The sequence below is a fragment of the Pseudophryne corroboree genome, chromosome 2 (assembly GCF_028390025.1).
Source record: "Pseudophryne corroboree isolate aPseCor3 chromosome 2, aPseCor3.hap2, whole genome shotgun sequence".
NCBI classification, from domain to species: Eukaryota; Metazoa; Chordata; class Amphibia; order Anura; family Myobatrachidae; genus Pseudophryne; species Pseudophryne corroboree.
Genome location: NC_086445.1, coordinates 715929079 through 715955283, shown reverse-complemented (window position 1 = coordinate 715955283; position 26205 = coordinate 715929079). Strand labels below are relative to the sequence as shown.

Genomic DNA, 26205 nt, shown 5'->3' with positions numbered 1-26205 from the left:
AAGTATTATTTTACTATTTGTTCCAAAAACAAGCAGTCCTCCCATTTATAAATCCTGTGTTTGCCCCCGATAGACATTTCACCATATAACTGTTGCAGCATTAACCTGGGCAAGAAAGTTGATACACAGATATTGTTAGCAACAAGAAGGTACAGTTTGAGTTGAAACTGGTTTCTGTACATGCCCCCAATGCCTGAAATGATAAAACAGACCTAAGAGGCATCACTTCTAAAGCCGCCATTTTTGTTCAGTGCACATTGGGGGTCACTCTAGGAGGTGTTCTGCTGTTTTCCCCTCTGTCTAGTACTTCCATGCATTATGGCTGGCAATAGTATTAATTGGCTAAGCAATTATGACTGAGCATTTAGAGGTGATAACTACTGGGTGTGCTGGTGAAAGGATCTTAAAGCAAATGGATATGCAAATATTCATCATTTGCCAATTTTGCAGATACTTTATGAAAACTTGATTGTCTAATGTAATTTAGTTTTGTGATTAAGGTTTACCAGTACACCTATTGCTTTGTGTTGTGCACAATTGACATGTTTGCCGCCCATATCAAATTACAAGAAAAAAAAAAAAATGTCTATTTAAGCTAAATGAGGATGCATCCACCAGATTTCTCGTTGTCACAGACATTTATATTGTACTTCACAATCTACTCAGCAATGTGCAGCTTTCAGATTTAACTTTTTTTTTTTTTTTTGGTCTATCCCATATTTTGGTGTAAATTGCCCACTGTTGAACATGCAATGGAAGCAAATGTTCATCCTCATGTTCTCTACGGGTATACAGTACTTCACAACTGTCCCAATTTGTGGCAGTGTCCCATCATCTCTCAAGTGGCTTCCCTCGTCTTACTCCATACTCCCTTCGACAGCACCAAATCCCTCGGTTTTCTGCCACTCTGATACTTATTATTTCGGTGTGGTCTGCTGATGCAGCTATGTTAATATACCCTGTACTTGTCCTATATTGTAAAAAACTAAGTTTTCCTGTTTTGCTTATTTATGTACTCTGTAATTGGGTGCTTGTGGTGCCATATAAATAAATGTTAATAATTATTATTATTCATACTGATTCAGGGACAACTAGGAGATACTGTATGTTGCATTGCTGACCTTTCAATGTCACATGCAACAGTGGCAGATGCGTGTGGCATTAAACAGGTGTGTTCTTAATCCTTATGATCCCCTTTATCAAATCATACATTTCATTTTTATCATAATTATGGACTTCTTGATACATTTTGATTATAATTATTTAAATTTTGATTAGGTTTTTGAGTGGGTAAAAGTAAAGAACCATTGGATTAGAATGTAGCATCCTTTGTAAAACATTTCTTCAAAATGAACGTTCTGGCACAGACCCCCTGAGATAAGGAGCCTTCGAACATCTCATAACTCAATATATAAATATTCCACTTAAAAGGTGAATTAATGAATATAACTTATCTACTTTTGTACAATTAAGTGTTGAAACTATTTTACAATAAACATTTACGTATATTATTTAATAAACACACACACTCACTTGTTTGTTGGTTGTCCAACCAGATAGTCAGAAGTTGGAGATTTGTATTTCATATCAACCATAGTTGGCGCCATTCTGTTAAGGTTCTCAGCAGACACTCTCCTCCCCTGTGACACATATCTTGATGTAAGGCTGAAACGCCGTGGATCTGGAACCATATTGGAGCCAGACTGACTATGCATATAAGACTTTGACAAAGCTGTTGGCCTTAGAGAGCCAGTATGTTTTCCATAGTTCCAAGAACTCTCTGGTTCAGGATCAGGCATGTACAGTCGTTTCTTAATTAGAGAGCCTTTCTGAGAATCCCTGGTGAGTCCGCTGCTGTAATTATCACTGTATTTGCCAAAGTCACTGTTGCTAGTGGATGTATAAAAAGACAAAGGCTTACTAGATGTATTACTCCACTGATAATTTGATACAAGATCAGATTTAAGACTTTTACTGTGATCATGAATAAAGGAGTGATCCTGCTGGTGCATACTGGAAAAACTGGCACGTTGTGCTGCTGGACTGTTTGTGAACTCTGCTGGTGGTGGTATTATTCCATATTCAAAGTCCTCATCTGCAACTGAAGTTGTAATAGGTGATGGGAAAGAGGCAATGTCGAATTTAGGGGCATCAAACATCGAAGATTTTGACTTCCAATAGTCTCCATTTCTGTCTGTAGATGAAACCTGTAGACCAGTTGTGTTACCAACTTGCAGCAGACTCGCGTTTTCAGAACTGGACTTTTGAGAATTCAAACCCAAAGTATTTAAGCTAGGTGATTGTAACGCTTCCTCTTTCCAGCTTGATTTGATATCCAAGTAATTGATTTGATTAGTAATTAAACTATTGACTTCTGGTTCATTAATTTGTCGTCCATGTTCATTCTTGGGCATAACAACAAAAGTGTTAGTATTCCCCGGATAATACAGAGAGCTTAATGAACTTGTCACAAGTCCACTTTTAACAGAAATTTTACCACTTTCTACAGAGCGATTTCCCTTTGTTGCTCGTTTCTTTGCAGCCATAAGCAAAGCCATTGGAGAATTACTTTCTACTTTGTCAGTGTGTTTAATTTCACTTTCTTCTTGTGATACAGAAGATTCTGGCTTCACAGGTGTTGGAGACATGTTTTCTGCAGTCTTTGGACTAATATTAAATTTTACAGTCCCATATTCATCTAGTTTTGAAACAACTGGATCTATGGTCCAGCTTCCAGCTGATGCCTTCCGTTCATGATGTGGTTTGTAGCTTGGAATGGCTTTGGTCAGTATATCCACTGTATCTGTGGTTTTTGGAGTGGAAGCCGGCACAGGCAATTGTACAGAGGTCTCAAGAGAGGGTTTGGCAATTTCATTTTGCACATTTGAATAGGTTGGCTTCTCAATGTTTTTCTTAGGGCTTAGTGGTAGGTAGTCTGGTTCAGGAATCTGAATATCCATTTTATTACTTTTGGGAAGCCATTCTGAATTGTCTGTATCAACATCCTTCTCATATTTAGCAGGCATGAGAGGTACTTTGAGCATCAATGAGTTAACCAAAGTGTTTTCTCCACCTCTAGACTGAGGAACATTTCCATTGGTATTCTTTTTATTTACTTCCACACCTGGTCGATGCTCTCCTCCTTTGTTATCTTTCTTTGGAGAAAACAGAGCTTCTAACTCACCCTTTATTTTGCCAACTCTGATTTTTTGTTCATTACCAGAGATAGTAGCTGGCTGAGCAGGTCTAACTTCTATAGATTTTTTTGGGACCTGTCTTAGTGTCTGTTGTTTTTCTTGCAATGCCTTCAGCAAAGGTAACTGTGAGTCTTGACTAGATGAACTACCTGGGATTGGAAGAGGTGGAGGTGCTGGTGGGGCTTTTGGTGGTGGTGGGGGTGGGGGAACAGCTTTTGGTTTTGGAGAAAGCACTGATGAAACCTGATGTACTGCTGGGACTGAAGTCACAGGAGGAGCAGGTGGTGGAACAACATGATTCATGGTAGGTGAGGTCCTTGTTGGTGTAATATTTGAAACCACAGGTGGTGATGCAGTAGTGACAAGTGACATTAACGGTGGATTTGGTGGAACCATCATCGGGGGTGGTGGTGGAGGAGCCATAGGGGGTGGTGTAGGAGGAGATTCTTGAAACTCTCCTGAACTCCCATACAATTCTAATTTTCTTTCATGTTCTGTTCTTGCCAATTCTTTAGGGAGTGTGTCCATTTCCTTTCTTGTTAAGGAATCATGTTTAAACTGTAGATTTGTATTTGATGAAAGCTCCCCTAATATTGGTTTAATTGAGATAATGTTTATAGTAGGTTTTGAACTCTTTACGTCTGGTGTGTAGCCATTTTTTTTAAGTGCTATTTTATTATATTCTGTACTGCTCTGAGGATGCTTTGGTCCCTCCCTATATTTCCCAAAATCCATTGACGCAAACTCACTTTTTATTGTATTAATTTTGTTGGGTGGTCTTTGGTTCTCATTATTATGTCCAGGTTCTTGTTTTTTTATTTCACCATTTAATTCAACTGAGTGTTGTAAATCAGTGTTTGCCTTCAAGGTAGAAGGCCTGGAACCAGCTGAATCCGTAATATTAGCATTTTTTTCTACTGTATGATCAGCGATATATGTCAAATCTTGCAGATCTTCCATTATAAGCATTGACTTTCTTTTGTTCAATGTGTCATTAATAGAGGTTTGTCCCTGAACAGACGCAGAGTGAAGTTTGGCCTGAAAGCTTGGATTAAAACTAGATGGCACTGGTGATTTTGGAGGCTCTTTGGCATAGCCAATGCTTTGAAGTTCCTGCAGCTGCATTGAAGATGTCCTGGTTGGAGCTGGGGGTGGAACCTTGAAAGACTTTGGTAAAGTGGATTTGGGTCCTATGTCAATGTTGGTCTGTCCATAGAGATGGGAAGAAGCAGGATTTATGGAAAACCTATTCGGCAAAGTCATGGGTTGGTCTTTTGACACTGCATTAAGAACAGTTTCAGATTTCCATTTAGAAACATTATTTGTTTGAGGCTGTTCACCAGCTGTTGGTAAAGTAGACTGATGAACTGGAATCACAATCGGTGCTACAGGGGCAGCAGGATTTGGTGTAGGTGGAATAAAGTCTGGTGGGCTTGGAGATGCCGGAGACGAAATGGCTGATGAAGGAGGACTTTCTTGTGGTGGTGGCGGCGGTGGTGGTGGAGGGGGAGGAGCCATGGTAGGAGGTGGTGGCGGTGGCATAGATGGAGGTGCAGGGATCTCTTCATCATTATCTTCATAATAATTATGAAAGCGCAAATCTCCAACAGAACTACACATTCTGTAATTTCCATTTAACTTTGGTCCATTACCTGCAGTCAAATAAAAAATAAAATGAAATTAGTTTCAACCACCATGCAGAATGTAAATAGCTTGAACGTAAGTATGTATGTTCATTGTTTGATACTGGATTCACCGTGTTTTTTTTTTTATCAAGCAGTGTTTAATGTGTTAATATCTTGTTTATCAATGTAAACAAATATGGAGGTAGATCTATGATTCGTTGTTAAGTGGTTTAGAACTGCACATTTTATGTGCTGTAGTTACTATTGCCTATGTACTAATGTGGTGCAGCGTGCAAAATGACAGGGGTGCTATATTACATCAGTGCTCCTATCTGCAATATAGTGCACCGATGTGCAAGTAAATTTATGATCGGTCAGTGGCACTCATCATTCAGACAGCTGTAGCTATCAATTTCAACAGCACAGTCCCTAGCTGTCGACAGCCAGGGATTGTGCATACTGTACAAAAAATAAAAAAAAATAAAAGTGTGTTTTATCCAAAACTACATGGGTGCTACTTGGAGAAAATTATCAGCGCATGTATGCAAGCACCTGTCACTGATAGCGGCTATAGCTGAAAAAGGGAGAGTGGAATTCAACAGATAGGTAAATTAACATGCTCCCGTCTTCACCAAAACAACTAATAACACATCCTGCCAAATTTTGGACCTGCTTCACCATGATAAATGGGACAAAATAACGCAAGATAAGCACACAATGATACATCTCCCCCATAGTTATGGCTGTTGTAGATCTAAGACAGCCTTAACTTAAAATTAATATTTGACAGTATTTTTGTAAGTTTAATGATTTTATTTAAAAAATAAAATAAAACGAACAAACATTTCAGAGAAATTATTTCCTAGCTCGACTTTTACTAGTCACATTGTTCCTCAGTCTGTGCCATAAATTTAAGTACATACAACCACCCCTACAGTTTCTATTATAATACTAATTGCATTCACTTACATATAACAACTTCTAAATGTTCATTTCAATCACTGCATTATACCCATCTATGTTTTGGCCTCCCAAACATTTGAGAGGTGGCAGCCTTAGGTTGGAGGAGAGGCAGACGCAGATGGTATGGAGCGGTGCAATAGGCTACACGGACCCTGCACTGCATGGAAAAGCTGGTGTAATGTGCGCCTTTTTAACTTAATAGACCACACATTGGGGGTAATTCCAAGTTGATCGCAGCAGGAATTTTGTTAGCAGCTGGGCAAAACCATGTGCACTGCAGGGGATGCAGATTTAACATTTGCAGAGAGAGATAGATTTGGGTGTGGTGTGTTCAATCTGCAATCTAATTTGCAGTGTAAAAATAAAGCAGCCAGTATTTACCCTGCACAGAAAGAAAATAACCCACCCAAATCTAACTCTTTCTGCACGTTATATCTGCCTCCCCTGCAGTGCACATGGTTTTGCCCAACTGCTAACAAAATTCCTGCTGCGATCAACTTGGAATTACCCCCATTACACCACCTCCTCCGTGCAGTGCAGGGGCCGTGCAGCCTATTCCTATTACACATACCAAAGCCCCTGCTTCACGCTTGACTATGGTGCAGCCTTCTCCCTGGTGGTACCATCCTCCTCTTCGTCTGTGGTGGTAGCCTCCTCCTCCTCCTCCTCCTCTCAGGGGTTCTGCCCTCCGGTGGTCCCATCCTCATCATCCATGGCTCTGCCCCCTATACCCCCCTATGAAATTGTCTCTGCGACAAACAAGACCCAGGACCATCACTGTGACAACAGGCCAATTGGAAAGGAGGGGGGAGCACCGAAATCAAATTAAATCCCCCCCAACATAAAAATGTTCAGACCCCCCTAATCACTACTACTAATACCCTATTGCTGGAGGTTTCACAGAAATCTATTGGTACAGATTCATTATCATCAATGGGGATTTTGATCTACACACCATATGTTCTAATCTCCGAAAGGCTTCAACTGGTTTATGCCATCAGATGGCACAAACCACATTATGCCTCAGGAGACATAGGGGTCTATTCACTAAGCCTTGGATGGAGATAAAGTGGCCGGAGTTAAACTCCCAACCAACCGGCTCCTGTCATTTTTTAAACACATCCTGTGACATGGCAGTTAGAAACTGATTGGCTGGTACTTTATCTCCATCCAAAGCTCAGTAAATAGACCCCATAGTCACAGGGGGAGAGAGCTGGAATCTGACAGTATGTGCATGCGCAGTGTTCGTGTCCCTGGAGGAGTCTTTAAAAAATAACGAGATCTATGGTAAGAACTTACCTTTGTTAAATCTCTTTCTGCAACGTAAACTGTGCTCCACAGGGAATGACATTGGGGATGTCCTAAAGCAGTTCCTTATGGGAGGGGACGCACTGTAGCGGGCACAAGAACCCGGCGTCTAAAGGAAGCATCCTGGGATGCAGATGTATCAAAGGCATAGAACCTTATAAACGTGTTCACCGAGGACTACGTAGCCGCCTTGCACATTGTTCAAGGGTCGCACCACGGCGGGCCGCCCAAGAAGGTCCAACCGACCGAGTAGAATGGGCCTTTGTAGTAGCAGGAGCTGGAAGGCCAGCCTGTACATAAGCATGTGCAATCACCATTCTAATCCATCTGGCCAGGGTCTGCTTGTGAGCAGGCAGCCACGTTTGTGAAAACCAAACAGAACAAAGAGAGAGTCTGACTTCCTGATGGAAACAGTTCTCTTCATGTAGATACGGAGAGCCGGTACCACATCCAAAGACCTTTCTTTGGAAGACAAATCGGGAGAGGCTAAGGCCGGAACCACGATCTCCTTATTAAAGGTGGAAAGACACCACCTTAGGTAAAATATCCAGGACGTGTTCTAAGAACCGCCCGATCACAGTGAAAAAAAAATCAGATAGGGAGACCTACAAGACAAGGCACCCAAATCTGACACCCGTCTAGCGGAAGCAATAGCTAGCAGAAACACTACCTTAAGAGTAAGCCACTTAAGGTCAGCAGATTCAAGAGGCTCAAACGGAGACCCTTGCAATGCCTCCAGAACCACCGACAAGTCCCAAGGGGTCACAGGCGGGACATAAGGAGGTTGAATCCGCAACACACCCTGAGTGAATGTATGCACATCAAGTAATGTAGCAATTTTTCTCTGAAACCAAAGTGACAAGGCAGAAACATGAACCTTGATGGAGGCCAGAAGAAGGCCGAAGTCCAGGCCTTGTTTTAGAAAGTCAAAAAGTTTGGCCGCACTAAACTTGTAAGCGTCATGATTGTTAGATGTGCACCAAGCAAAGTAAGAATTCCAGACCCTATGATAAATCTGGGCAGAAGCCGGTCTCTGGGCCTTCAACATGGTTTGAATGACCGCCTCAGAAAATCCTTTGGCCCTTAAGATGGAAGCTTCAAGAGCCACGCCATCAAAGCCAATCGGCTAAATCCTGATATACACAGGGGCCCTGAACGAGATCTGGGCGCTGCGGAAGTAGAAGGGGACGCTCTATCGAGAGACCCTGAAGGTCTGAGAACCAATGCCGTCTGGGCCACGCTGGAGCGATCAGAAGTAGGATTCCTCCTTCTTGTTTGAACTTCCTTATTACTCTAGGCAGGAGTGACACCGGAGGGAACACATATGGCAGCCGAAAGTTTCATGGAATTGCCAGTGCGTCCACGAACACTGCTTGAGGATCCCTTGTCCTTGCTCCGAAGACTGGAACCTTGTGATTGGATGGAGGCTCCACTCCCCGGCATGTACGTCCTGACGACTGAGAAAGTCCGCTTCCCAGTTTAGGTCCCCCGGAATGAACACTGCCGATATGGCCGGTAGATGGCATTCTGCCCACTGAAGAATCCGTGATACTTCCCTCATTGCCATGCGGCTTCGAGTGCCACCTTGATGATTTATGTACACCACCGTGGTGTCCGACTGTACTTTAACAGGTCTGTTCTGTATTAGATGCTGGGCCCACAATTCCAGAATGTTTATCGGGAGGAGAGACTCCTCCTTGGTCCACCGACCCTGAAGGGAGTTTTGCTCCAACACCGCGCCCCAACCCCTCAGACTGGCGTCCGTCGTCAGAAGGACCCAGTTGGAGATCCAGAAGGGACGACCCCTGCTCAATCATTGGTCCTGAAGCCACCAGCTTAGTGACAGGCAGACCTCCGGAGATAAGGAGATCATATGATCCGGTGAGGCAGGCCATCCCACTTGGCAAGAATCAGCCTCTGGAGAATGGAATTGAGCATACTCCACCATGTCAAAAGCCGACACCATGAGACCTAGCACTTGCATTGCCGAATGTATCGACACTTGCAGACGAGATAGGAAGCATCGAATCCTGTCATGAAGCTTCAGGACTTTCTCCTGAGACAAGAACAACCACTAGTTGTGAGTGTCCAACAACGCTCCCAGATGCACCATGCACTGAGCAAGGACCAGGGAGAATTTCTTCCAGTTGATGAGCCACCCGTGGGCTTGCAGGAATCGGATAGTCAAATAAAGATGACGTAGAAGAATCTCTGGGGAATTTGCCAGGATCAACAAGTCGTCCAAGTATGGTAGGATCCTGAACCCTTGACGGCGGAGTACAGCTGTCATTACCGTCATAACTTTGGTGAAGACTTGCAGAGCCATGGTCATACCAAAAGGTAACGCCCGAAACTGGTAATGGAGGTTGCCAACCGCAAACCTCAGGTACTGCTGATGCGACACTGCAATGGGAATATGCAGGTAAGCATCCTGTATGTCCAGTGAGCCCATGTAGTCCCCAGGCTCCAAGGCTAGAACAATAGAGCAAAAAGTTTCCATACAAAACTTGGAGACCTTCACAAACTTTTTCAGGGACTTGAGATTGAAAATGGGCCAGGAAGACCCATTTGGTTTTGGGATTATGAACAGCAGTGAATAGAACCCCTTGCCTCTCTGAGCCAGAGGCACTTGTACTACCACTCCTGTGTCCAGGAGGGACTGTACCACTGAATGAAGAGTCTTTGCCTTCACCTGATCCGAAGGGATGTCTGTCAGGCAAAATTGATGAGGGGGACGATTCTTGAAGGATACGGCATAACCTCGAGTGACGACTTCCCGTACCCAGGCATGGGAAGTGGTCTTCAACCATTCCTGGGTAAACCCTAGAAGTGGGCCCCCCACCCTGGGATCCCCCAGAGGGAGACCCGCCCCGTCATGCGGCAGGCTTGTCAGTCTTGGAAGCAGGCTGACGGGCAGCCCAGGCCCGTTTGGGTTTGGGCTTATTGGGTTTGGAAGTGCGAACCTGTTTTGGGTACGCCTGACCTTTTGCTTTCCCTGAAGAAGGACGAACGGAGCGAAAGGAAGTACTTTTAGCCTTCGGCACCGAAGGGGCAGTACTAGGAAGACATGCTGTTTTATCAGACGCTAAGTCAGCCACTATTTTGTAAAGGTTCTCTCCGAAAAGAATGTCTCCTTTGAAGGGGAGTACCTCCAGGGTTTTCTTAGAGTCCATGTCCACAGACCAGGACCTTAACCAGAGAATTCGGTGAGCCAAAATGGGCGTAGTAGAATCCTTGGCCAACAGAATACCGGCATCAGAAGCCGCCTCTTTAATGTAATGAGACGCTGTAACAATATAGGATAGGCACTGTCTAGCATGATCAGAAGCATTGGAAGGCAACTCCGCCTCCAGCGCCTGAGCCCATGCTTCCACAGCTTCTGCAGCCCATGTTGCTGCAATAGTGGGCCTATGCACCGCACCATTTAGGGTGTAGATTGCCTTCAAACAACCCTTCACATGCTTGTCCGGTTGCTCTCTCAAGGACGAATACACTGGCGGTGGTGTTTCCCAATTTTTACTAAGCTCCGCAGCGAGGGGGTAGCTAGCCAGCATCTTCTTGTGAGGCGTAAACTTCTTTCCTGGATTTTCCCAGGACTCCTGACGTATGTCAACTAAATGGTTAGAGTGAGGTATAACTTGTTTAACCACCTTCTGACGGTTAAACCTGTCCGGTTTCTTAGGGGCAGTGACAGGCTCCTGTTCATCATAACCCTGAAGAATGAGCCTGATAGCCTCTAACAAGTCAGGAACATCCACCTGCGAAACAACTTCCCCATCAGATGCATCAGGATCAGAATCTGTGGGATCCGTATAAGCGCCATATCCCAGGTGTCTGGGATATGGGTGGATTGTGAGGAAGTAATTGCCCGCTTAGAGGACCCCTTGGTCTTAGGCAGGTGAGGGTTAGACTTTTGAGTAGTCAGTGATTGGCTTAATTGCTGTAACTGATTGGACAGTTGATCTGCCCATGGCAGATTAACTGCGGGGATGATAAGCGGTTGTACCGGCACAGGAGGTCCCATAGGGGGCGTTAGTCTAGTTACCAGCGTATTCAATAGCGTGGAGAAGGTAGCCCAAGGTGGGTCATTATGCACCCCCGTTGCTACAGTCCCACTGGGGGGCAAGGAACCCCCTGAACCTGAACCCTCAGCTGCTATGTTATCTTCAAATGTGTCTGCAGCGTCAACACCACGCAGTGTGGGATCAGCCCAGCTCCGTTGCCCTTTGTAGCGGACATAATCAAAAGCTCAATGCAAGGCAACACAGAACAATATCAGCAGCAAAACACCTGACAAGAACCCCCTGTGCAGTGTATCAGCACAAACAGGGGATTCAAGAGGTATATCGTGACTAAAAATCACAGAGAAAAATACACACCGAGTATATCCTGTGAACTGCCTATATTATGGTAAACCTGACACACTTAGCCCCCTCAAGTTAACTAGAATATAGGGATAGCAATCTGAGTGAGAGACACGAAATGGAGGTCACACAGCAGCTATATGCACACACACAAAGTCACAGTTTGTACAATGCAGAAATTATGACATGCAATAAAACTGCACTGGACTAGCAATACAGAGTAGTACTATGTATAGCTATACACTGAATTAGATATAACAATGCACAGTAAAGACTGGATGTATATCACAGGGTACTTGTACTAAATAACCCTGACTAAATGCACTTTTTCTTAACTAACACTGTCAGCAGACATGTAGAATACTTAAGTGTCCTGTAAAATGCACAGCGCTGACAGGCAGGAGGCTTTACAGAGGAGGATTTGCCCAAACAGTCCCAGGAACAGTGTTGCTCTGTGTGATGGCGCCCAAACACTGACTGGGAGTGAAGGAGAGAGAGAGAGAGAGATATGCAGCTCCAAGGCGGTATCATTTACTCTAAATGGCGCCCTGGGGCTGGGGGAGGGGCTACAGGCAAAGCCTTATCCCCATGCTGGACTTCACCACCGGGTACTGGGGGCTTAAGAAAACGGTTTTGTGAAAGAAAACCGAACTGTGTCCATGCCCTGGTGGTCTAGTGGGGTACTGCCACAGTGTTCCCACCGGCCACGCGGGATCGCGATTTACAGCGGGTCCCGTTGCGGGAACCCCTTACCTCCTCCCTTGTAGTGTGGCCACACGATCCGGGAGAACAGCGGTCGTGTGTGTGACTAACATCAGAAGAAAACCGGAGCCTCCACTGTAGGTACCCGGCAACCAGGGCGCGGGAGTGTACAGCGCCGCTGGGGGAGGTGATTGAGCTGCAGCAGGAGATGTCTCACTGACATCTAACACCGTCAGTGTCTCTGCTGCAGCCCTTGAAGTCTTCAATTTTCTTTAAAAGCTTCTTTTAGGGCTGCTGGAGCAGCCCCCCTGTTAAGTGCCTGCTTACTGCATGGCACCAACTACAAAACGGAGCTCCTGTGCACGGAGGCGGGGTTATAGAGGAGGCGGTGCTATGCATCTTGGGAAGAAGGTCAAAACTTTGAGCCTGTTGGTGCCTCGGGTCAAGATCCTACTCTACACCCCAGTGTCACTCCCTGTGGAGCCCAGTGTACCCCACAGCAGAAACTTCTCTGATGCGGCCGCAGATATAACTTCGCAGGGACAGTGGTACATAGCAGGAATATTTTAATAAAAAAAATTAAAAAAAAATTTATATATATATATATATATATATATATATATATATATATATATATATATATATATATATATATATATATATATATATATATATATACATACATACATACATACACATACATACATATGTGTGATACAGTTTATAATCTCTAGAGATGGAGAGATGCAATGAGCACAGGGAGGGGCTGAGCACTGCAGCTACTGAGATCATTGCCTTGAGGCTGTTGGGAATAACCAAACAAGGCAGAGGTGGGTGTCTTCTTGTCAGCAACAAATCCCACCCCTCATCCCAGGGCACGTGCATGTATTGTCCAGTCATGTTGTTGAAACAAAGTACTGTACAATAGGTTACATTAGAGATGAGCGGGTTCGGTTTCTCTGAATCCGAACCCGCACGAACTTCATGTTTTTTTCACGGGTCCGAGCAGACTCGGATCCTCCCGCCTTGCTCGGTTAACCCGAGCGCGCCCGAACGTCATCATGACGCTGTCGGATTCTCGCGAGACTCGGATTCTATATAAGGAGCCGCGCGTCGCCGCCATTTTCACACGTGCATTGAGATTGATAGGGAGAGGACGTGGCTGGCGTCCTCTCCATTTAGATTAGGGTTGAGAGAGAGAGAGAGATTGACCTGAGGCTGTGATACTGTAGAAGAGAGTGCAGAGTTTAGTGACTGACGACCACAGTGACCACCAGACAGTGCAGTTGTTTGTTTTATTTAATATATCCGTTCTCTGCCTGAAAAAAACGATACACACAGTGACTCAGTCACATACCATATCTGTGTGCACTGCTCAGCCCAGTGTGCTGCATCAATGTATATATATATATCTGACTGTGCTCAGCTCACACAGCTTATAATTGTGGGGGAGACTGGGGAGCACTGCAGTGCCAGTTATAGGTTATAGCAGGAGCCAGGAGTACATAATATTATATTAAAATTAAACAGTGCACACTTTTGCTGCAGGAGTGCCACTGCCAGTGTGACTAGTGACCAGTGACCTGACCACCAGTATATATAATATTAGTAGTATACTATCTCTTTATCAACCAGTCTATATTAGCAGCAGACACAGTACAGTGCGGTAGTTCACGGCTGTGGCTACCTCTGTGTCGGCACTCGGCAGCCCGTCCATAATTGTATATACCACCTAACCGTGGTTTTTTTTTCTTTCTTTATAGTCATACTAGTTACGAGTATACTATCTCTTTATCAACCAGTCTATATTAGCAGCAGACACAGTACAGTGCGGTAGTTCACGGCTGTGGCTACCTCTGTGTCGGCACTCGGCAGCCCGTCCATAATTGTATATACCACCTAACCGTGGTTTTTTTTTCTTTCTTTATACATACATACTAGTTACGAGTATACTATCTCTTTATCAACCAGTCTATATATTAGCAGCAGACACAGTACAGTGCGGTAGTTCACCGCTGTGGCTACCTCTGTGTCGGCACTCGGAAGCCCGTCCATAATTGTATATACCACCTAACCGTGGTTTTTTTTTCTTTCTTTATACATACATACTAGTTACGAGTATACTATCTCTTTATCAACCAGTCTATATTAGCAGCAGACACAGTACAGTGCGGTAGTTCACGGCTGTGGCTACCTCTGTGTCGGCACTCGGCAGCCCGTCCATAATTGTATATACCACCTAACCGTGGTTTTTTTTTTTCTTTCTTTATACATACATACTAGTTACGAGTATACTATCTCTTTATCAACCAGTCTATATATTAGCAGCAGACACAGTACAGTGCGGTAGTTCACGGCTGTGGCTACCTCTGTGTCGGCACTCGGCAGCCCGTCCATAATTGTATATACCACCTAACCGTGGTTTTTTTTTCTTCTTTATACATACATACTACTACGACATCTCTTTATCAACCAGTCTATATTAGCAGCAGACACAGTACAGTACGGTAGTTCACGGCTGTGGCTACCTCTGTGTCTGCACTCGGCAGGCAGTCCGTCCATAATTGTATACCACCTAACCGTGGTTTTTTTTTCTTTCTTCTTTATACATACATAGTTACATAGACATCTCTTTATCAACCAGTCTATATTAGCAGCAGACACAGTACAGTACGGTAGTTCACGGCTGTGGCTACCTCTGTGTCTGCACTCGGCAGGCAGTCCATAATTGTATACTAGTATCCATCTCCATTGTTTACCTGAGGTGCCTTCTAGTTGTGCCTATTAAAATATGGAGAACAAAAATGTTGAGGTTCCAAAATTAGGGAAAGATCAAGATCCACTTCCACCTCGTGCTGAAGCTGCTGCCACTAGTCATGGCCGAGACGATGAAATGCCAGCAACGTCGTCTGCCAAGGCCGATGCCCAATGTCATAGTACAGAGCATGTCAAATCCAAAACACCAAATATCAGAAAAAAAAGGACTCCAAAACCTAAAATAAAATTGTCGGAGGAGAAGCGTAAACTTGCCAATATGCCATTTACGACACGGAGTGGCAAGGAACGGCTGAGGCCCTGGCCTATGTTCATGGCTAGTGGTTCAGCTTCACATGAGGATGGAAGCACTCAGCCTCTCGCTAGAAAAATGAAAAGACTCAAGCTGGCAAAAGCAGCACAGCAAAGAACTGTGCATTCTTCGAAATCCCAAATCCACAAGGAGAGTCCAATTGTGTCGTTTGCGATGCCTGACCTTCCCAACACTGGACGTGAAGAGCATGCGCCTTCCACCATTTGCACGCCCCCTGCAAGTGCTGGAAGGAGCACCCGCAGTCCAGTTCCTGATAGTCAGATTGAAGATGTCAGTGTTGAAGTACACCAGGATGAGGAGGATATGGGTGTTGCTGGCGCTGGGGAGGAAATTGACCAGGAGGATTCTGATGGTGAGGTGGTTTGTTTAAGTCAGGCACCCGGGGAGACACCTGTTGTCCGTGGGAGGAATATGGCCGTTGACATGCCAGGTGAAAATACCAAAAAAATCAGCTCTTCGGTGTGGAGGTATTTCACCAGAAATGCGGACAACAGGTGTCAAGCCGTGTGTTCCCTTTGTCAAGCTGTAATAAGTAGGGGTAAGGACGTTAACCACCTCGGAACATCCTCCCTTATACGTCACCTGCAGCGCATTCATAATAAGTCAGTGACAAGTTCAAAAACTTTGGGTGACAGCGGAAGCAGTCCACTGACCAGTAAATCCCTTCCTCTTGTAACCAAGCTCACGCAAACCACCCCACCAACTCCCTCAGTGTCAATTTCCTCCTTCCCCAGGAATGCCAATAGTCCTGCAGGCCATGTCACTGGCAATTCTGACGATTCCTCTCCTGCCTGGGATTCCTCCGATGCATCCTTGCGTGTAACGCCTACTGCTGCTGGCGCTGCTGTTGTTGCTGCTGGGAGTCGATGGTCATCCCAGAGGGGAAGTCGTAAGCCCACTTGTACTACTTCCAGTAAGCAATTGACTGTTCAACAGTCCTTTGCGAGGAAGATGAAATATCACAGCAGTCATCCTGCTGCAAAGCGGATAACTGAGGCCTTGACAACTATGTTGGTGTTAGACGTGCGTCCGGTATCCGCCGTTAGTTCACAGGGAACTAGACAATTTATTGAGGCAGTGTGCCCCCGTTACCAAATACCATCTAGGTTCCACTTCTCTAGGCAGGCGATACCGAGAATGTACACGGACGTCAGAAAAAGACTCACCAGTGTCCTAAAAAATGCAGTTGTACCCAATGTCCACTTAACCACGGACATGTGGACAAGTGGAGCAGGGCAGGGTCAGGACTATATGACTGTGACAGCCCACTGGGTAGATGTATGGACTCCCGCCGCAAGAACAGCAGCGGCGGCACCAGTAGCAGCATCTCGCAAACGCCAACTCTTTCCTAGGCAGGCTACGCTTTGTATCACCGCTTTCCAGAATACGCACACAGCTGAAAACCTCTTACGGCAACTGAGGAAGATCATCGCGGAATGGCTTACCCCAATTGGACTCTCCTGTGGATTTGTGGCATCGGACAACGCCAGCAATATTGTGTGTGCATTAAATATGGGCAAATTCCAGCACGTCCCATGTTTTGCACATACCTTGAATTTGGTGGTGCAGAATTTTTTAAAAAACGACAGGGGCGTGCAAGAGATGCTGTCGGTGGCCAGAAGAATTGCGGGACACTTTCGGCGTACAGGCATCACGTACAGAAGACTGGAGCACCACCAAAAACTACAGAACCTGCCCTGCCATCATCTGAAGCAAGAAGTGGTAACGAGGTGGAATTCAACCCTCTATATGCTTCAGAGGTTGGAGGAGCAGCAAAAGGCCATTCAAGCCTATACAATTGAGCACGATATAGTAGGTGGAATGCACCTGTCTCAGGCGCAGTGGAGAATGATTTCAACGTTGTGCAAGGTTCTGATGCCCTTTGAACTTGCCACACGTGAAGTCAGTTCAGACACTGCCAGCCTGAGTCAGGTCATTCCCCTCATCAGGCTTTTGCAGAAGAAGCTGGAGACATTGAAGGAGGAGCTAACACGGAGCGATTCCGCTAGGCATGTGGGACTTGTGGATGGAGCCCTTAATTCGCTTAACAAGGATTCACGGGTGGTCAATCTGTTGAAATCAGAGCACTACATTTTGGCCACCGTGCTCGATCCTAGATTTAAAGCCTACCTTGGATCTCTCTTTCCGGCAGACACAAGTCTGCTGGGGTTGAAAGACCTGCGGGTGACAAAATTGTCAAGTCAAGCGGAACGCGACCTGTCAACATCTCCTCCTTCACATTCTCCCGCAACTGGGGGTGCGAGGAAAAGGCTCAGAATTCCGAGCCCACCCGCTGGCGGTGATGCAGGGCAGTCTGGAGCGACTGCTGATGCTGACATCTGGTCCGGACTGAAGGACCTGACAACGATTACGGACATGTCGTCTACTGTCACTGCATATGATTCTCTCAACATTGATAGAATGGTGGAGGATTATATGAGTGACCGCATCCAAGTAGGCACGTCACACAGTCCGTACTTATACTGGCAGGAAAAAGAGGCAATTTGGAGGCCCTTGCACAAACTGGCTTTATTCTACCTAAGTTGCCCTCCCACAAGTGTGTACTCCGAAAGAGTGTTTAGTGCCGCCGCTCACCTTGTCAGCAATCGGCGTACGAGGTTACATCCAGAAAATGTGGAGAAGATGATGTTCATTAAAATGAATTATAATCAATTCCTCCGCGGAGACATTGACCAGCAGCAATTGCCTCCACAAAGTACACAGGGAGCTGAGATGGTGGATTCCAGTGGGGACGAATTGATAATCTGTGAGGAGGGGGATGTACACGGTGATATATCGGAGGGTGATGATGAGGTGGACATCTTGCCTCTGTAGAGCCAGTTTGTGCAAGGAGAGATTAATTGCTTCTTTTTTGGGGGGGGTCCAAACCAACCCGTCATATCAGTCACAGTCGTGTGGCAGACCCCGTCACTGAAATGATGGGTTGGTTAAAGTGTGCATGTCCTGTTTTGTTTATACAACATAAGGGTGGGTGGGAGGGCCCAAGGACAATTCCATCTTGCACCTCTTTTTTCTTTTCTTTTTCTTTGCATCATGTGCTGATTGGGGAGGGTTTTTTGGAAGGGACATCCTGCGTGACACTGCAGTGCCACTCCTAAATGGGCCCGGTGTTTGTGTCGGCCACTAGGGTCGCTAATCTTACTCACACAGCTACCTCATTGCGCCTCTTTTTTTCTTTGCGTCATGTGCTGTTTGGGGAGGGTTTTTTGGAAGGGACATCCTGCGTGACACTGCAGTGCCACTCCTAGATGGGCCCGGTGTTTGTGTCGGCCACTAGGGTCGCTAATCTTACTCACACAGCTACCTCATTGCGCCTCTTTTTTTCTTTGCGTCATGTGCTGTTTGGGGAGGGTTTTTTGGAAGGGCCATCCTGCGTGACACTGCAGTGCCACTCCTAGATGGGCCCGGTGTTTGTGTCGGCCACTAGGGTCGCTTATCTTACTCACACAGCGACCTCGGTGCAAATTTTAGGACTAAAAATAATATTGTGAGGTGTGAGGTATTCAGAATAGACTGAAAATGAGTGTAAATTATGGTTTTTGAGGTTAATAATACTTTGGGATCAAAATGACCCCCAAATTCTATGATTTAAGCTGTTTAGTGTTTTTTGAAAAAAACACCCGAATCCAAAACACACCCGAATCCGACAAAAAAAATTCGGTGAGGTTTTGCCAAAACGCGTTCGAACCCAAAACACGGCCGCGGAACCGAACCCAAAACCAAAACACAAAACCCGAAAAATTTCAGGCGCTCATCTCTAGGTTACATATGTACAGTATAGTACAATATGTTATCTTAAATTGTGTGTGTCTAAAAGCCACAACTGTCATTGGAAGTTAAAGGGTCCGTTCCCTACATCTATTAATCTAATAATTATTGTAAATGATATAAAAAAATGTTTTAAAAACCTTGGGCCCAAGGTCTTTTTGATCTCATTTATCTAATTTGGAATCCACAGACCAAGTGCAGCACACTATTACCACATAATACTTATCACCACACACTCTATGCCCCACCTCATACCTCCTAACATGTTGTCCCATTGAAAATGGGACTCTGAGCGTGTTCGTCACCGGGAAGAGGGCAGATTCTCGCGGCAACCCTGCCTCCTCACTTGAGGGTGTGTCCAGCCCATAAACTCTACCCCTGCCCTGTGAAAATTGCTGAGTGCATCGCTGCTCTACATAGAGCTGCAATGACTGTGCTTTTCTCCCTGCAGAACACTATGTCCCATGGGGGGGGGGGGGGGAGGAGCAGGACAGTACCAAAAAGAGGTGTCATAGGTATGCAGCTATCAGTAAGGAGCGCAGAACACAGTACAATACTAATAGAATTTATTAGTAATATTTGTTGTAACTTACAGTTTTCTAGTATTAAATACAGACTTGTTTTGTCCCCTAGGATATTACAGAATAATTGGTAATACTATATTCAGAATTGGTGGGTGCAGTTGGTTATATATTGGGTAATCTGTAAGCAGTGCAAATGGTTAATGTTTGTAATTTATTATACAATTATCCTGATGACAGATAGACAGATAGACAGATAGACAGATAGACAGATAGACAGATAGGATATATCTTATGTTTTTGGACTGATATACGTCATCTTGTCATTGCATGTTCACGATAAATAAAGGGTCTTTGGGTTTGAATCAGATGTGGGCGCAGCTGCTGTGCACAAATATGCTCTTGCCAGCTTCTGTGATCTGCTGCTGTGTCCAAAGGCCCAGCATTGGATAATCAGCATGACCATCAGACGGTATCAGGTCAGATGGTCAACAATATTAAGGTCAACACTCTTTAGGTCGTCCACTATTGGTCGACATGATTTTTCAATTTTTTTTTCTTTTTTGGAACTTTTTCATACTTCACGATCCACGTGGACTACGATTGGGAGCGATAACCTGTGCCGAGCGCAGCGGTAGTGGAGCGAGTCACCTTGCCTGAAAGCATGGCGAGCGAAGCGAGGGGAGGCGGTGCACTAATTGGGGTTCCCCGTCACTTAACGCAGAAAACGACGCCAAAAAGAGTAAAAAGACTCGTGTCCACCTTTTCATGTGTCGACCTTTCATGTAAACCATTAGTCCATGTCGACCATTTCAACCAATAGTGGTCGACCTAATGTGTCGACCTTAACATTGTCGACCATTCATACCAGAACCCCATCAGACATCTGCACGCAGCAGAGGTCAGGAAATCTGCTCTGACATGTCCCCAGATGCCGCCCGCCCCCAAACTGCCACAGCAAATCAATCATACTTTGGCTTAGGGGGATACTGCAACCATCAGCGCATCCACTGATCTGCGCATGAACCCTCAGGTTTATATGCATCTCTGAATCAGGCCCTCTGTTTGTAGCCTTTCCCCACTGCATATAATTACATATTAATACAGTCATTAAGTACTTTACACTGCATACCCAGTATATAGCCAATAACTCCCCAAAGGACTTGTTTGCACCTCAACACCAACCAAAGCACCACTTATTGCATTACTAAACAGTAAGCACAACCCCTAGGCAGCACTAGGCACGCTCACTCCAGTGGAGCATTTAATTAAGAGGTGTATTTTCCAAAAAATGTTATGGGGCCCACGGAGTTCTAGTTACACCCCTGCATGCACCTCTTCCCGCATTACACCAACTGCTCTTCTGGTCATTTCATGCTAAACTATATTCCTACCAGTTATACCGCTTCTCTTACCTGCACCTCCCCTACCACCATTTTCCCAGCCGCTGCTTACTTCATACTACACTCTCACGGTTTCATCACATCTTTATCGCAATGTGATAGAACAAAATCGCTTCCCAAGACTGCACTGATTAATTTGATTCAACTGTTGTAGATCGCGTCTACATCTGCAAATTAAGCACTACAGTACTTTGCATGAAAAAAGCCATGACCGCTGCATCCCAACACTTCACATACAGATTCAGACGCACACAAATATACAAATGTTGCATATCAAATCAGTTCAGTCTCGTGAAGCAGTTTTGTCACATCATATTGCAATTAAGCTGCACATTCGCTTGAAAGAGACGCATGGCACAAGCATAGTATTGGCGTGCCAAGAAGTGATGTTTAGCATTACTGCAGCAACAGTATAGGAGGACATGTGTATGTATCATAATGTCCTCCTTGCTTGTTCCAGTGGAATACGTATATGTTTTACCAGCGGCCGGGATCCCAGCTGTCATAATTCCGAAAGCGGGATTCCGGCCACCAGTATGCCGGGCAGCGGGGAGAACTCTAGAAAGATACATATTGGAGCTGATTGGCTGGTGCGGTATCTTATCACTTCTCCAGGCTTAATACATTTGCCCCTGAATGAGTAACTGAGCTCCCTCAGGTAGGCACAGGTCACAGAGGGAACACAGATGGAATCACCGCCATGCAGCGTTAGATGGAAGGGCATATGCACTTTTTTCCAGTATCAATCAAAAAAGTATAAACTGGTGCAAGTGTGCTTTGATGAGGAAGAGGAGCATAGCATAAGCATGTAGAAGGAGGAGGGCATATGCACCATAAAGAGGTGTGCATACGGGTGAGTTCTAGCACTCATTGATAAATGGGTCCCTTAGTTCTGTGCAAACAAAACTAAAGAATTACGATACAATCCATTTATTGTCATTATCAAACAGAAGTTGACAACGAAATTCAATTTGTACAACACACCAAACGATGAGAAAAAAAAAAGTAGGACATGGGTATAAAAGAACACACAATAACACGCATTAGAGAGATGACATATTCACAATGAGCGTTTAGCATGCACATGGCAGTTGGAAAGAAGCTGTTCCGTAGACGATGTGTGTGTGCCTCCAAAGATCTAAAACGCTTTCCAGAGGGCAACTTAGTAAAAAGATAAGCAGACGGATGGCTAAAATCAGACAGTATACTCCTAGCTCTATTTATCAATCTTGCTTCAAAGAGATCTTTAACAGTCTGCAGCTGGACCCCGATAATTTTACCATTTATAGATACTGGGAGTAGTGAAAAATCACTACTGCGCCTGACATCCATCACCAGTTCCTTGGTTTTATCCACATTTAACAGAAGGTGATTAACCTCACTCTAGGCCACCAAATTCTCAATTTCCCTATGATAACTCGCCTCATTCTCACCAGAAATTAATCCAATGACTGCAATGTCATCCGCAAATTTTATAATTTGCAAACTATTAGAGGAAGACACGCATTCATGGGTAAATAGCGAGTAAAGAAGAGGGCTTAGTACACAACCTTGTGGGACTCCCATACTAATAGTTACAATCTTAGACAAAAGACTACCTAATTTTACCTGCTGAGGTCTGTTTGATAGAAAATCTAGTAACCAATTACAAGTGGGTGTACCAATACCTAAATCAGATAGCTTACCTATAAGTGCCTGGGGAATTACGGTATTAAAAGCTGAGCTAAAATCGATAAAAAGAATCCTTATACAACACCCTCGCTGCTCCAGATGACTGAGATGCGAGTGTAAAACTGTAAGAACTGCATCCTCAGTACATCGGTTTTCGCGATAAGCAAATTCAAAGGGGTCGAAAGTCCTGAGGATAAAGAACTTAATATGCTTCAATATGAGACGTTCAAAACATTTCATAATAAGATAGGTCAGCGCAATGGGACAATAATCGTTAGAGCATTTAGCTGGACCTTTCTAGGGAATAGGGACAATTGTGTGGTCTTTAAACACATAGGGACACTACAATTTATCAGAGAGAGAGATTAAATAATAAAGTCAGTATCCAGCTTAACTGGTTAGCGCATCCCCTAAGGACCTTACCAAGGATCCCATCTGGAACAGCAGATTTCTTTGAATCCACTCGTCGCAGACAATCTAAAACTTCACATTCTGTTAGCACTAAGATGGAATCACCAGAGCATGTAAGTAAAGGGATAGACCGTTCTGTACTGTCCCTATCAAACCTGCAGTAAAACAAATTCCACTAACGCAGGATTATTAGTCCTCATTACATCAGAATTAGTGCGGCAACCAGTGGCCTCTTTTATCCACTGCCATATCCGCCTTGGATTCCTCAATTGGGAACATTCTGCCTCAATCCTAACTGAATATGCAGCCTAAGCCCTCCTAATACCAGATCGTAACCTGAACCTGGCATTTCTACAGGCATCGAAGTCCCCAGATTTAAATGCAATGTCCCGAGCTCTTAACAGAGACCGAACTTCATTATTTATCCATATAACACAAATGTTCTTCGTAACTGTTACACTCTCCACACAACAGCTAATGTAACCCCATACCATAGATGCCAAACTATCAACATCAATAACCCCAAAATGACTACACCCCTCTACAAACATGTCCCAGTCAGTAAATTTAAATTTAATTTAAAACTGGTTTGTGTACACTCGGCCATTAGGCCCAGTAGGTGTAATAATTCCCTCGTCGTCTCTACCACTGTTTGCCTTCTACTGGCAAATTCTATGGGCCCTCTCTAGAATTCACTGCAATAGTTCCGCATTTACTTCCAAATGACTGTTAAATCCAAATTCTTATCTATAGGATCTAGGCGAGATAGACCTTACTTCACCTACTCATACATGCCTACTCTCCCAGCACCCCCAGGAGACTAATGAATTTCAGGAAGTGGAGTTCTGGACACGTCTAGGAGATTTAACCACCTTCCTGTATTGTTCCTCTTCTTTAGGAGTCATTGTGCAGCAGCGGACAGTGATAATGTGATTCACGGGTTCACTACGGTATGCCGGCGGTCGGGCTCCCGGTGACCAGCATACCGGCGCCGGGAGCCCGACCGCCGGCTTACCGACAGTGTGGTGAGCGCAAATGAGCCCCTTGCGGGCTCGCCACGCTATGGGCACGGTGGCGCGCCACGCTATTTTATTCTCCCTCCAGGGGGGTCGTGGACCCCTACGAGGGAGAATAAGTGTTGGTATGCCGGCTGTCGGGATCCCGGCGCCGGTATACTGTGCGCCGGGATCCAGTCAGTCGGCATACTGAAGACCATCCGTGATTCACATTGTCACACCCCTCACACGTGCACTTTAGACCTTATGTTTGGATCTCTATTATGGTACATCACCTTCTACATAGACATTTAAAAACATTGCATGATCTTAGTGTCCCTATAAAAACTTTACAAACCTGTTGTTTACAAATGAGTAAGCCCAGGATTCTTAGGTTTTAACCTATTCTAATCCTTTCACATTACACTCACAATTTCAGTTCCCTTTTAGGTTTTATGCATCAGGGAATAACATTTAATTACTACAGTACCTAAAATTACCTAATCTGGATGTTAGTACCTAAAAATACCTGTTTACTTAAGTTGAAACTACTGTATATCAATTTGCTGAGGAAATGTATGGAATGCAAAGTTTTTATATGCAATTTATATATCCAGATGTGTCCTGTTACAGCCTTGCAGCGTAGCTTACAGATGTGTCATGCTACATCTTGCTGCGTATAGCAGTGTGCTATAGTGGGACTGCGTCCATTCACATAGGAATCAATGGGTACGCAGTGCATTTGCCGGCTCTCAAGATTTGCGGGTGCAAGTGTACACACACACACACACAAACCCCAGCGATCCATTTGCTTCTAGATGAAAGCCGTGGTTGCGAATAGATACCAGCCTCCCACAACCAGTGGCATCATAAGGGGGGTGTGGAGGGTGCGGCCTGCACCTGGGTGTCACCTACCGAGGCAACGTGCAGCAACCTGGCTCCCGTCACGTGTAGAAGCCTGCACTGCAGACATGCTAGTCTCCGAGGGCAGGCCACAACTCCCGGACCCCCGTAGTGAAGAAAACGCGGGTTGGGGTGCTTAGCCACGGCCGCTCACATGAAGCCACACCCCCTTAGCACCTGCGGCCACACCAGGTGCATTAGAGGTGAGTGACACAGTATAGCAGTATAGTGCCAGCAGTATAGCGCTCCCGCGAATTACACACCACGGGAGCCAACTCTGCAAGCAAGTAGCAGGACACATCTGTAATAAAGGCGCAGTGTTTCAGACAGAATGATATGTTGCATGGTTTTGTTTATTTTCATACAGTGTATAAATTCCTAAACTGACATTTTTAAAACCTATAAAATCCTAAAAACATGGATTGAAACCAAACAAAAACAAATTTCAGTTATTTAAATCCTAAAAATCCAGCGACCTAAAAACGAGTAACTGCTTCGCATTAAGCCAAAGCTCTGTACAGACAGACACGTAATAATGAAACTTACCTATTGAGGCATTGTCCGTAAACCCTGACGGAACAGAAGGGGTTGGTACAGCTAGTCCCTGAGTGTCTGTGTTCTGCAAATAAGAAACATTGTTTTACCAAAGGGGAAAGGATATGCTGTACATTACTCTTCTGCTGAAATAAAATGACTACCTATCCCACCACACTCACAAAATATACATAGTTTAATGCTACAGAACATACTGTATAAGCGGCAATTTGAGGGGCATATAAAAGAGTAAAAATACAAAATCCTTTTTGGTTATGCCGCTAACTGTGGGTCCATGGTGAAGGGGCTGGTCCAATTAGATGCAATTCTAGGAGATTTGCGTCAGTTTGGCCAAACTTTCTATTTATAGACCTGTGAATTGCAGCATTATGCTACAAGCAACTGGGGCCTAACGACACAAAGAGGCCCATTTATCAATGAGTTTTAGCTTTTATAAACTCATTGTGTATGATAAATGGAGCTCCAACCAATCAGCTCTCATCTGTAATTTTTCAAACACATGACAGTTGGAAGTGGATTGGCTGGAGCTCCATTTATCATATGCAATGAGTTTTAAATGCGTAGAACTCATTGACAAATGGGTCCAAAAGTGCCCAGTCCCACCCCCAATCTGCTGTCAGCTGCATCTCTCATCCAGCTCCAGGAGAATCCTAGAGGGCAGAAATGAAATATACTGTAGGCAAGTATGCCATGGAGAAGAAATACCATGT

General features: G+C 44.8%; 1 protein-coding gene across 1 annotated transcript in view; it reads right to left on the bottom strand.

Moving 5' to 3' along the window:
* LOC135046144 (uncharacterized protein C6orf132 homolog) overlaps positions 1 to 26205 on the bottom strand; it is a 104005-nt gene that overhangs the window by 13097 nt on the left and 64703 nt on the right. The window contains exons 3-4 of the mRNA XM_063955354.1: positions 25487 to 25559; positions 1534 to 4849 (exon numbers count right to left, since the gene is read on the bottom strand). Coding sequence (XP_063811424.1) covers positions 1534 to 4849; positions 25487 to 25559 — 3389 coding nt within the window. The remainder of the gene's footprint in view (positions 1 to 1533; positions 4850 to 25486; positions 25560 to 26205) is intronic.